The 14,035-nt window shown below is 34.2% G+C and overlaps 1 protein-coding gene across 13 annotated transcripts in view; it reads left to right on the top strand.

Annotated features, from left to right (window-relative positions):
- Window positions 1-14,035, top strand: part of EXOC6 (exocyst complex component 6) — a 101,917-nt gene that overhangs the window by 70,208 nt on the left and 17,674 nt on the right. For all 13 annotated transcript variants that reach the window (XM_087964208.1, XM_087964207.1, XM_087964211.1 and 10 more), the window contains 2 exons: window positions 926-1,067; window positions 2,854-2,927. In XM_087964208.1, the coding sequence (XP_087820334.1) occupies window positions 926-1,067; window positions 2,854-2,927 (216 nt within the window). The remainder of the gene's footprint in view (window positions 1-925; window positions 1,068-2,853; window positions 2,928-14,035) is intronic.

Genomic DNA, 14,035 nt, shown 5'->3' with positions numbered 1-14,035 from the left:
TTCATTCTGAACTAAATTCAAAAACACAATCTAAATCCATATGCAAATATCCTATACTGCTTATTCCCAAATTGTGTAAAAGATTGTAATGCAATTTACTATTAAACAAACATGCACAAGATTTCACTGTGGAAGGCTACAGAACTTAAATTTATGGATTAGTTATATGGCCAGATGACTGATAAGCCTATTATGGTTGTTGTAAAGAAAAGGCTTTTCTGTAATCTTGAAATGAGAAGGAACCTAAGTTATTTAGCAAAGGGCAATGTTTGCTAATAGTTGATGCACTATTTCTTTGGCTTAAATCTGAATTGGTCAGACTAAACATAAATTCACTAAAATGAGTGGAACTTCCTTCCTTGAAAATACACACCCACTCAAAAATTGTGTTAACTCCCAGCAACTAGTTCTATACTATTTTGTTAGCTACCAACCAATGGGACTTAAACTGTTAATATGAAATGTCTTTGAACAGTTATGTATGTCTTGAACAATGGAGAGCTTCATGCAAGTTGGAATTTTTTTAACATTTAGAATCCTCCCACTTACACAGAAAAATTCTTGGATAGGCAGGAAAGCAACTGAGGGCTTTGGTAAAAAAATTATATAACTTCCAGGGACATTTTTAGTAATATACTGTAAGTATCAAGACCAGGGTTTGTTTGTTTTTTTGCCCCCTAATCTGTTCACAAGAATAAAGATCAGCAACAAAAAAAATAATATCTTACCCATTTTTGTCTATTTGAAAATTCTTGGATGTTGGCTCACGCATCCAAGGGAAACTATTATTGTGAAACAAAGCCAAACATTCCTTATCTGTTTGTTTTGAGTTGAATAAATGCTCGGGGAGGTGGGGGGAATTGGGAGATCTTTGTGACAAAAGGTGCCAGTTTATTTCTGTAATGTGTTGCCTTTTCTTTAATAGGGAAAAGTAGCTCAGACCGCTTGTATGTCTGCTTGCCAGCATCTCTCAACCTCCCTGATGCAGATGCTGTTGGATAGCGACTTGAAACAGATCAGCATGGGAGCTATTCAGCAATTTAATTTAGATGTCATACAGTGTGAATGTAAGTATGCAAATTCTGAATAAAAAGCATGCTTTGAATATATAAACTATGGAAGCCAGAAATCCATGAGACCAGCTTATCAGTTATTTTAAGCATTGTGGAATCTGGATATCTTTTTTCTATATTGTGGTTTGTTTTTGGATTGAGAAGAAATAACTACATATCTGTGATGCTGCATTTTGGTTTTTTTTCCTGTGGAGCTTGTAAGATATTATTGGCTCTGATTATTTGCTGCCATTGTTGGGGTTTTCCTAGAATTTTATTTGCTAGCACAGAGGATTCTTCTAAGGATGATTCTGAGAAATTAAGCCACCTGAGAGAGTGACATTAAGTTTGTTATTTAACTGAATTCATTAACATTTTTGTCTTAGTTATGATCCTAACTATTAACAGAATTGGGCATGAGCTGAATGAAAGCTCTTAATTGGTAAAAATATCCTAATATTTGTTCCATACCAAGTGTTTCAGAGGAATATGTTTTATTAAATTGATTTGAGCCAAACTTTCTTTTGTCTCCCTCTACTGGTAACTTGAACATTTATTATAACAAAAGAAAAACGTTGCTTTTGATCATTAGTGTAGTGCATTTAAAGAAATTAAATTATCTAGTTTTGGCTCAAAGTTTATGTAATAACATGTTTGGTCTTTTAGATACTACAAAATCTTTCTAATGTTTCTGTTGCAAAAAAAAAAATGGCAAATCCTTTGGAAATTAACTCTTGACAAAAAAATGCTCAGTTGTTTTCATCTTGTTGAATCAGGATGATGGGTTTCAAGAATTCTTCCCAACATAAATATATACCTTCTTAAGCATACTCTAATGGAATTTATGATCTTGATTCATTCACCTCTTTTTTATGTTTTTGGATGCAGAAGATTGATATCCAATTTTACATTCAAAATTTCTTCAGATAGTCAGTCTGACTAGGAGCTGATACATATCTGCACAAGTCATAAATTCAAGGATTGAATTCACCTTCATAACTGTGAATGGTCACTAAATGAGGATTATCTATAATTGCTTAAATTATTTTAATAATTGGTTGTCAGCTTTTTTTCTTTGACATTCTCTTTATATTCCCTTTATGAAACACGAACCTGAGAAGATGTTTATTTCCTAGTCTCCTAGTCTTAGTCCCTTTGTCTAACTCTTCTCTTGCTGCATCTTTTTTCTCCTTATATACATGATTTCCTATTTGATAGATTCCCCCAAAGCTCCAGAAATGACGGACGTAAAAGTAGGCTTTTTAGCTAGCAGACATTATTGAGTACAATAAAGCATTCATTCAATAAAATATGTATACAGTGTATATTTTTTCTTTGAAATGGTCTTGATGTATATATATTTATATTATGGAGAAAATGGTCTAAGTTATCTTACTCTAAAACTAACATGACTTTATTTACAAATTTCCGTTTAGAAAATTTTCCTTGAAGAAAATGTTTCATGTCACCCAATCCCAGTAAACCAGATTTTTTTTTCAGAATTCTGATTTACCATACTGTGTAAATCTGGCTAATTCTTCCTATTAACGAGGAATTCAAAGTAATTAACAATTACTAATTTATAATCCTTGAAAGCAATATAAATGAAAATAAGATTTCAAATATATTCTATTTCCTAAGAAATTAAGTCAATGAATTATGTCTACACACACTGTCTTTTGCGTGTGCACACGTGCGCGCGCGCACACACACACACACAGAGTAAATAAAAATCATAGACTGTATCAAATCTAGATTCTTCCTGACATTTCTTTCACAAATTCTTACAATTTCTTTTCAGTGTTTGCAAGTTCTGAGCCTGTACCTGGATTCCATGGAGAAACCTTGCAACTAGCATTTATTGACCTCAGACAAGTAAGATGTTGTTATACATTTATTTGGTTTCGAATACTCTGCAATTCCAGTTATTTCAAGTGAATTTAAACTTGTCAAAATTCAGTTCAGAATTGTCTGAACATTGCTATATAATGCTTATTTGTATTTCCCAAGCAAAGCTGTTTTTATGAAAATGAAATGTTGCGATGTCAAATGAATCTAATTTTGTCAGTTAGTACTATTATTGTTGTTACTTTATCAGTCTTTTAATTTTTATTTGTTCACTTATCATACTTGGTATTCCAACCTTAAAACATAGCAGAAATTAATCCTGCAATATTAAAAAAAAAAAAAGAATTAAACCAATCATTCATATCCTTAAATTGAACTATTTTTAAAAGATGTGGTTATAGTCTTTTTTTAAAAAGCTAACAAATTGATTAGATCCCTTAATCCAATAAGGAATGCATTCCATCTGTCTAGGGTGCTCATAGAAAAAGATCAATTCGGAGATGCCAGCATATGAACCTTGGCAACCATCAACAGACTTAGTAGGCAGGAGCGGGGGCTTATAGAGAGGGATCAAATTGGAATGTCTTGTCTCAGATAGCCTAGATCCAAATGATGCAGGGCTGTACACGTTAATAAATACTACATAGTCATTGCTCTAGGAACAAATTGGCAACGAGGATAATGTTTTTAGTACAAGTATACTACTGTTTCTTTGGGTAGGAACCAATCTGGCTGCTGAGTGTTCTACCATGTTCTAAGCTAGACACAAAGGCAGCCTCTTGTGCCTTTACACAAGACATTATAGAGATAAGAGTTGGCGATTACTAGAAAATGTACCATAGTTCCATACCATTCTGTTTCACTGCATTTAGATGCAGTATTTGCATCTCTCAAAAACTTGCTGGTGATGGTTTATTTTTTCCTCCTATAAAAAACAACTACAATGAAACAACTGGATGATGACCAGTCCAAAGATGGGTGGGGGGAGGGAGGGAGATATATGACAGTACTGCACAACTAGGTTTTGGTTAATGATATCTTAAGATGGAGTGCATAGAGCACCTAAGATTGCATTAGTTCCCTGAACTTGTTCTAATTTTAATATTTTGGATGTGCATGACTTCATTATTTCTGCTTAATATACTAGTTTTGAAATCATATGATAATACCAGGATTCAATTTAATTGTAATTCACTTGGCATACTGAAGCAATAGATAATGCCTCACCAGACAATTGGGACTAATTTGTACTTATTTAACAAGTGTGCGGTTACAAGTTCAGTTTTAAAATATGGATGTACTAATTTGGAATGGGGGGACCAAGACGTTTGAGGTTTAGCAGCCCAGAATCTAACAGTGGACTTGCAACTTAAATAAGAAACTTGGTACCCCACTGCTAAAAAATGAAGTAGAGTTGCCAGCAGATTGTCCTTAGTGTTCGGGTCTCTTCTTCACTCAATATAGGATATTGGTCACCAAGTGTCTTAGAACTAGATTAAGGTACAATATGGAGGTAGATGAATTGGAAGCTCTTTGATAGTCCTCATGGTAGGTATGTTGTGTTACTGGGGAAGGTGTTTGCTTACTTCATCTGTTCCTACATTGGTGATTTCTTCTATCTTCCAAATTCTAGGTTCTATATTCTCTGAGCTTTGTAACGTTTTGAAACTTGGGTCTTTTGAATAAATTATTATCACTGTATTCTGGTATGTTTATAAAGTGCTTCATGAAAGGTAACACATAGAATAATACACAATGAACAATTAAAAAAGATGGCATTATTTAGGTTTATGCAATTGTAATATTGAGAGCAGAAAAAGAACTCGAGATTTTCTGGTGATAAAGGAGTATAGAGAAGGAAGTTCTTCATTCTACTAGTTAATTAATTTCTGCAGTTCATTAGTACAAGGTGAGGTGTAGGCTTCTCAACAGCAGAAGTAGCCATTTACTTTACCTTTGGTTTAAAGTTTTTTCTGATCCAGCAAAGTAGTGGATGAAAATTTATGTTCCTGAAATTTTCATGGCCAATTCCATGAACTAATCAAATACCATTTGAATTTTGCAGCAAATGTTATTAGTTACCATAGAGAGAGATTTTGTCATTCTCACCAAAAATGAGATTAAAGCTTTTCTTGGCAATTAATTTGTTATAGAAAATTCCATCATTTTAGATGAGAACTCTCCAATTAGCAAAAGGTTGTATATTAAGACCATAAATTAAATGATCAATACATAAGGTTGAATTCTAATATATTTACACAGTTGTACCTTTTCATGAAATTACTGCTTTAATATATGCTGGCAGACTGCCTTATTTCTATAGGAGAAATAAGGCTATAAGTGCATAATGACTATAAGTGCAAAAAAAAGTAAATTAACTTTAATGTGATTTTTTTTAAAAAAATGTATTTGCTCTTAGGGATCAGCATAACAGGAAACATTTTATTACAATATTACCTTTACAAACAGAAATTATATTCGAAAATATTTATTCTAGGATAAGGTTATTCTAGAGCTCTAAAACTGAAACAGGAGGAATACAAACATCTTTGTTCATTTGACCTAGGATATAGGCAGGTGGGATTCAAATTTTTTAACAACCGGTTCTGTGGGCATGGCTTAGTTGGTGGGCGTGGCTTGGTGGTCATGTTATTGGCTGGATGTGGCCAACTCAATATCACTCTCATCGAGGCACGCATCTCCTCGCCTGGCCTCATGACTGTGGGGATGCTGCAACAGTCGTAAGTGTGAAAAATGGTCATAAGTCACTTTTTTCAGTGCCATTGTAACTTTGAATGGTCACTCCACACAAGCAAAGTACCAGCAAAGGAGGGGAAAAAAACTCCAGAGACATTCCTGAGACAATAAGTCTAGTCCTACCAAGAATGTAATAAGGGTTAATGGAAAGGCAGTTTCTGTAAGCAACACCAGAATGTTTCCTTCCTGCCTTCCTTACAAGATTAGGCCAGTAATACCTTCTAACAACCGGTTCTCTGAACTGCTTAGAGTGTTAACAACCGGTTCTAGCGAATAGGTGCGAACCTGTAGAATCCCACCTCTGGATGTAAGATAATCCCATCTCATATTAGAAAAATATTGTTTTAATTTTTTTTCTTAACACAGCGAATCAATCAGTTATTTTACAAGCTTTCTTTGCTTTCTTTGTCCCCCCCACCCATATCTCCTAGGCAGTAGACTACAAAATCTGTGTGTTTGTGTGTGTGTGTGTGTGTGTGAGAGACAGACAGAGAGAGAGAGAGAGAGAGAGAGAGAAAGGCAGGCAGGCAGGCAGACAAGGAGGGAGGGAGGGAGAAACTGAATGGATAATTTTTCTCTTCACAATGACTTAATAGTGTTATTTCTTGTTCAGTTTCAGGAAGCAATGTTTATTCAATATAAATATATACAGTATAGTATATATTGCAACAATTATTGCAGTCAGTTGGCTACATTCTTCTTTTCTGCTTTTGAATGCAAAAGTTAAGGTAAATTGCCTACCCATTTATTTTATTTTCGGCCTATCTCACAACTTGTGTCAATGATATTTAAGTTATATGAAGGCTTTAACACCTTTCCCCTCTTCTCTATTTATGATTCATTTCTCTTCTAATAGGACAGATGACAGTTCTTTTCAAGAATACTTAGAAAGGCAACAGAGTCATTTCAGAGGATTCTTATAAAGAGGTCAGGCTTCTGTTCTTTAGTTTGAATTTGATACTGTTTCGTGAATTGCAGGATATGAAAGATAAGGAAGTAAGTCCAGTGGTCAGGTTTTACCTGCCCACCCGGACTGTGCCCTGGGGTCAAGCTCCTGATATTTGCTGTTTGGTGTAGAGGAGCTGATGACAGGTAGAGGCTGATACAAAGGGGAAAGCTTGAACCATATCAAAGCTAAAAGGCAAGAGAATTGGGACATTGCAAGAGACTGTAGCTAAAAGATGGATCAGCAGGATTGCCCTCTTTTTAAAAAGTAGCTGACCTGTGAGAGAAAAAAAACTTTATCGTCCTGCCAATCACATGCTTGCTAATGGAAGCCAGTTATCTCAACAACAGTTTAGCCCCTTGGTATGATTTCATGACACTTTACAAGATTTGGAGGTGAGGGCAATACAGATTGGTAATTTTCACTACAAATACTACAGCACATGTATAAAAGCTTGATAGTTAAAGAAATCCATATAGCGGTTTCAGACATCCTCTTAGAAGTTCCACTACAGGGAAACACACAGAAGAGTATCGTTGCCCAGCCTAACATAGATGATAATCTATAAAATATTTTGCATCCCTACATAAGGATGGGGTTTTTTTTTTATTTTAATTTTATTAAAAGTGGCCTTCCATAGTCATTTGGACAGGATAATGTTTTCCGATCGATTTCAAATTATTCAGTATATTTTTAAGGCAAACAAAAGGATTTGCCAATCTAGGGAAAATGAATCCTAACTTCACCTATCTTCTGATAAGAACTACTGTATATTTCTGATAAGAACTACATTTTTCAAGGAAAGGTATATAGCTCAGTAAAAATGTTATTCCAGTGTGGGGCTGCTGTGAAAAAACAAGTGTACTGATGAGGGTTAATAGACAAGAGACTGAAAATAGATAAATTTGGATGACTTAAAAAAAAAGAGCAGGAAGAGGAATTCTGAATTACTACTTAACATAAGAGCTCTCTATTGCTTTCAACTTTGTGACTGTCCATCCAGTACTGTTTGGGAGCGGTTTCACAAGTCAGAGAATGCTATAGCATTTATGTAGTGCTTATGGACCTCTCATTAGGATCTGATGTTGCCCTGAATCATACTGGATGCTAAAGCCCTCTCAGTAAACTCTGGTTAAGAATTCTTGATTGTATGCCAGGCAGCATCAATTTCTCCTAAAATGTGTAATGCATTAGAGCAACTCTGTAAAGTCCAGCACTGACTCTTACAGCCTTTTTATGGTTCTTCTATTTCAGTCTAAGTTTAATAAAAATAGGAGGAATATGTGCAGAAACATGCTTAGGAGTTTATTGGCTAAGTATTTACAGATGTCATAGAAAAATCAGATCAATGTATGATTCACCAGGACTTTGAATTTAGCACACCTCTGTGTTGATAGGATGCTTGCTGAGAAATGTTTCCCTACGATGAACATCAAATATGTTCTGTTTTAATTGACCATTATAAATTTTGGGTTTGAATTTCTCCTGGCTTGCATTTCAGTGAGTTTCCTTTCTAGAAATCTTGGAATGTAACCTCTAAGGTTGGTATTTATTATTAAGGGTAGTCTTTAAAATTAACAGAATTAGATATGTATTGTTAAAGCCACTTTCATCTACAGCAGAAGGATAGGATAGAAATACTCCAATAAAAGAAGTTGGAATTTCAAATGGTATAGAAATGATTCCCACTAATTTTTGCTAAGCCAATAATACGGAACCCAAGTACGATCACTTGCTGAGAATGGATGATATTTCAAAATTGCTATTAAAATAAATTTGAGTAAGATACAGGGTGTGTGACCATGTGTTTTCCCTCCTACTGCTGGAGGCCTGAATGATTAAATTTACTGCATCATTAAGGCAAAATGCTTCTCTTTTTGGAACAGAGGCAAAGTAATTAGTACATTTTAATGTAGATGGCAAAATACCAGTGACAACTTGCAAATTAACCTATGTCTAAAGCATGCACAAATAAGCAGGCATCTGTGTAAATAGAAATGCATTTTCACATATTTTGAGAGATTGTAATTTATAGAGGACAGTAAATACAGATAATTTCTATTGTCAGAGAACTTAGATATTAACAATTTCATGTTTTACTTTAGAGTTGTAAGGGATGTTTAAAATGTATAGCTACATCTCCTGGGGTGAAAATGAACTAACATGAATATGCTAGTGGAAGTAATGAATTACTAAAGTTTGCAATGAATGTTATCTTAGGCTCAAAATTACCTGAAATAGGAAGAAAGTTTGGTGATGCAGTCAGCCAGATGTTTAGACTGGATAGGCATTTTTATTGTCCTGTCAGGTCCTTCCCAAGGACCCAGGACAGATAGGTGTTGTTTAATGACATGAAAGGTATTGTTACAGGATATCAGCTGTTCCAACTAAAGCTGCTTTTTGCAATTGACTAATGATAATTTTGTCAATGCCAATGGTGCTCCAGATATTTTGGAATTGTACCCAGGGCACCTATTACTATTGGTACTATCTTTGCTTTCTTTGCCACTTCTGTTTGCAAATTTTGTGATTTTCTCCAGTTCTTTCTCATCTATTTTGCTATGTTCAGGTATCGTAATGTCTATCATCCAGACTTTTATCTCTTTCTTAATGTTGTTAAGCCTGGGTTCTTATATGACAGGTGCCTATTTGAATTCTAAAGTCCCAGCATACTTTAGCTCCTTGATTTTCTATTATTTTCTATAGTTTTTTGGTCCCAACCAGTTCTTGCTTGCAGGCAACTGGTATTTCTTGCAAATATTCCAATGCACCATTGTTGCTACGTTGCTATGCTGTTGTCTGTAGTCAATCCGTGCAATCTTCCTGCAGCAGCTAAATAATCCACCATTTCTTCAGTTCTTTACATAGAGGCTGCTATCTGTTGCTGTCTTCTCGATTATTATTATATATTTATGTCTAGCTTGACTCTACTGAGTTATAGTTCAGCAATATGTGAAGGTCTTCAGAATCACCACTAGAATATTAATTTGAAAATCTAATGCAAAGTCCATTTTCCTTTTTAAATTTTGCTCCAATTTGTGGGATTAACATGGACTAAGATATTCTACTAAAAGCAAAATTCACAATTTTCAGTAAGTGTCTAATTTCTTCTACAGACCAAATAAATAATAAATATAAAACAGTGTATAGGTACTCCTCCACTTACGACCACAGTAGAGCCCAAAATTTATGTTGCTAAGCAAGGCATTTGTTAAGTGAGCTTTGCCTCAATTTATGCCCTTTCTTGCCAAAGTTGTTTAAGTGAATCACTGCAGTTATTACATTACTAACCTGGTTGTTAAATGAAGCTGGCTTCCCCATTGACTTTGCTTGTCAGAAGGTCGCAAAGAGTGATCACATGACCCTGCCACCATCATAAATACGAGTCAGTTGCCAAGCAGCTGGATTTTGATTACCTGACCATGGAGATGCAATGGTCTTAAGTGTGAAAAATGGATCATAAGTCACTTTTTCCAGTGCTGTTGTAACTTGGTCGCTAAATGAACTGTTGTAAGTTGAAGACTACCTATAATGGGGGGGGGAAAAAACTGGCAGCGATCCGAAACAAAAATCAGAATGGTGTAAGCGGGAAAGCAGCAACGTTGAAGTGAGGTTTTCAAAAACAACAACAAACCAAAGTATTACTCAAAATTATGGGTACATTTGGACTAGTCTAGCAGTTTACTGATTCTCCCACATGCCAGGATTGTGGCAGAGGCCCTTGGATCTTGCTGCCTATGTAGTTCTCATGGTGACCCCTTTGGGGGCATTCTGAGATCAGGGTTTTCTGACCTCAGAAAAAGCCAGCTGTGCAAGATGGCAGAGGGGAGCTGGCTTTCAGTTTTCCTTCTCGTGGAGGTCAGCAGTCTGTTTCTAAGGAATCTTTATTCCCCTTGAGGTAGCATTCCAGGGGTCATAGAACTGCAACTTCTATTTCATTTTGACTAATATGGACATTTCTACAACAGGTAAAAACTCTTGTCCAAACTAAGCATATTAAGGCATTCAGATAAACAGATTCTATGCCACGCATGACTTTCCTAAGTGTTGCAAATTTAATTCAATTACGTTGCAGAGAGAAATAAACACATTCTGCTAACGTTTTTGACATGACATGGTACTGCTTATCCTATTACTTATGTAGTTAAAATTAGCACATTTGGTTTGTTTTAAAGAACCGCAATAATGAATGTTCAACATTTATTTGTGGTTCTGTGTTGGCAAATGAGAGCTTTAGGTTATGGCAGCTGAGCTGCTTCCATCTTAATGCTCTTTAGCTCCATGTTTTTTCTCCTTTTCTCCAAGTTCAAAGTTACATATTTCTGTAGCATGTGATATATATGTTCTTAAGGGTTTGGTGCTACTACTGCTGATAAGGAAGGACAAACTATACATACAGCCTTGAAATATAACCTTTTATTGTATTAATAATATTACTATATTAAATTATATTTCGAGTTCTATGGAGATCAGTGGCTTTTAATCCTAGACTCATTTCTTTCTTTAAGCTGCCTGCAGGAACTGATCTGCAGTGCCAGTGTCCTATAAAATGATATTATTTTTCTTTGAATGTAACTGTATTGCTAACAAGTAAATAATATTTTGTATTTTGAAAAACAAAAATGCATTGTTCCTAAGGACAAAAATAGTCTAATTATAGTACATTTTCATTTTGGAAAAATTACATTGTTATTAACCTACATGTATGCAAATTTTATGCATCATACAAATTAAGGAATAAAAATCATTCTGCATGATATCATAACATTGGCATTTCAAAGTAGCTTTAAACCTTTAGAAATTAAGGGCTGCAATCATATATGTATTTATATGAGGCAGAGTGCCACGGAATTCGGTAGGGTACTCCGAAATGAGTACGTAATTGTATAGGGGGGAGCTTTTTAAATACTAGTTTTAAGCCCAGATTTGTTAAAATGACCTGTATTATAAAATTTAACAAAAAAACAGAAAGAAATCTGACAATTTTAACAGCAAAAGAAAATATCAATAAGTTAAAAAGGTGACCTAGTCAGTTAAGCAAAAGCACTATGTTTGAAAATAGTAGGAAATGAATAAAAAATAAAACAATGTAAATTTCTAATTACCCTCACTTTTACTTCAGACCTTGGGTTTTTTTGTCTTAAAGGACTTTGTGTCCTAGCGAGTTACTCAGAAATAATTTAGCCAGAATCATATCCTTTGGAAACTTGAGTGTCAGTCAGTGAGCTTCTTTTCAAGTTGTAAACTCAAAAAAGAAAGAAAGAAAGAAAAAAAGTGGTCCTTTTGTTACTGGTCCATTTTAAATGACGGGGAAAGGAAGTATTACACTGTAGCATTTCTTTGTTCCTCTACTTAAAACAGCTATAGCATATTAAGTAGGACTCTTTTTACTTACCGTAATCTTACCCACCTTGTTTCATTCTAAGAGACTTTCTTCAAAAATAACATTTAAATCTTTGTTTCTAAAATAGGATTAGCAAGTGTTGTACCCTTCAAATATTCTGGTTAGTTCATCAGAGCACTATTTGACAATCTTCTTTTTTTTAACGCAAAGAGCCTTTAGTTAATTTTGAATCCCTAAAGAATTAATAACATATTTGAGTTTATTCCATGAATGTAACAAGACCAGACATTTCTCAGAATGTTCCTAAAGGTTTAGATAGATTTAAAGAAAGCATTTTGCCCTTTGGGATAATTTAAGTTGCAAAGGATTAGTATGAACCCAAATAACTTTTGACTTTTTTTCAGAAGAAAACAGTTCCCTGTGGTGCAGCTGTCATAATCCCAAAGTTTATGTGTTTAGCCACACTTACAAATGTGTGAGAGATTATATCTTTTGTGAGGGTTGTCTGTTTGAAATATATATTATGGTATCTTAAAAAGAGATTGCTGTTTTCCTCTTGTGCTTAATTACAGCAGCTAGATACGTTTTTGATTTTCAGCTTTTAGAACCACTTATTAACAATAATATTCATTGCCCTGTTTCCCTAAATATTGGGTGATGTTCTCAGCAGTGGTTTGTTGTTCAGTTTAAGATTCCACTTAATTTTCACAATGGAGCTGATGAAAGTTTTCTTTGAAAATGTATCTTGAAAGCAAAACAAGCATAATTTCCCTTCACAGCAGTTAATAATATATGTTTTGTTATGTTTTGTAATATAAGCACAATATCTCAAAATTATATATGCCTTTAGTTTTAGTATTCAGAAAGATATTTCTATATTTATAAATAGGATTAGACAAAAAAAACCCACATCTGTGAATATCATATCTCATAGTTATATTGTCTTAGCTTAGGAGGCTGATAATGAAATTCTGGAATTTCCCATTCAGAGAAAACTTTAGTGTGTGTTTTTAAATTTACTTCAAATATATGACTGATTATTTGAATTGTATCCTAGCTCCCCCACTCTTTCTCTTTCTCCCTCCCCGCCCCCCCCCCTCTAAAATATGTTTACGTATAAGATATGCATCCTAATAAGTAAAATACTATACTGTATAATATACTGGCAAGGATATTATAGGACACCTGTCTTTATTGTAGCAGCTAGGCAAGTTTGTTACAAGACCAAATAATTGTGTATTTGTAACATTCCATTCTACTGAATTACGGACATCCTACAACACTCTTTCCATCTTTTTTTTTTTTTTTTTGCATGCTGATAGAACATAGAGATAATTTTGATGTGCCTTTAATATGTATTTGTACTTCTCAAAGATGAAGTCCATCAAGAGCAGCAACTTCTGAAGGAAAAGAAACAATGCTGGGAGGGAAATCTCTACTCCACACAACATGTATATAAAGAAACCACATACATACATACATACATACCGTACATACATACCGTACATACATACTGTGCATGCATACATATATGTGTGTGCAAAAAGTATACTTGGTCCATGTGTATAAGATACATTGACTGTGAATACCAAATGATAGTTGTTTACTTAGCTGGTTTTCCATAGGTTATATTTTTAGATTCTTTTAGGGTGTATATTTTTTGTGTCAGAGCTAATCTTATATTTGGTAATATATCAAATTCTGAGGTAAACAATCCTGACAATAATTATATTTTATGTGATTGTCTGAATCAAGGATGGATGCTATCATAATCATAGGTTAAAATTTATAATTTTTATGTAAATGACATGCAATCTGCTGAACATAGTTCATAATGTGCTATTTAGGGAGGCTGTTTTAATAGGAAACTCTTGACAAGATACTTACTTTTTAAAAATTAAAGAGTTCATAATCCATTATATCTGAATTTCAAAGAGGAATACTGCAGTTCTCAATAAAAACTTTCACACTCTTGTAGAGTAACTTTTCAATGGCTGACCTTGTAAAATATCTTTGTATTATGCTGCATACATTACATTCTGTGCAAGTAATAAAGAATTTTTCCCTAAAGACGATTTTTTAAAAACT

This window comes from Notechis scutatus, chromosome 4, assembly GCF_049901735.1.
Source record: "Notechis scutatus isolate UNSWTSFEM ecotype Mainland chromosome 4, rNotScu1.2, whole genome shotgun sequence".
Lineage (NCBI taxonomy): Eukaryota > Metazoa > Chordata > Lepidosauria > Squamata > Elapidae > Notechis > Notechis scutatus.
This window is presented reverse-complemented; position numbering and strand designations above follow the sequence as displayed.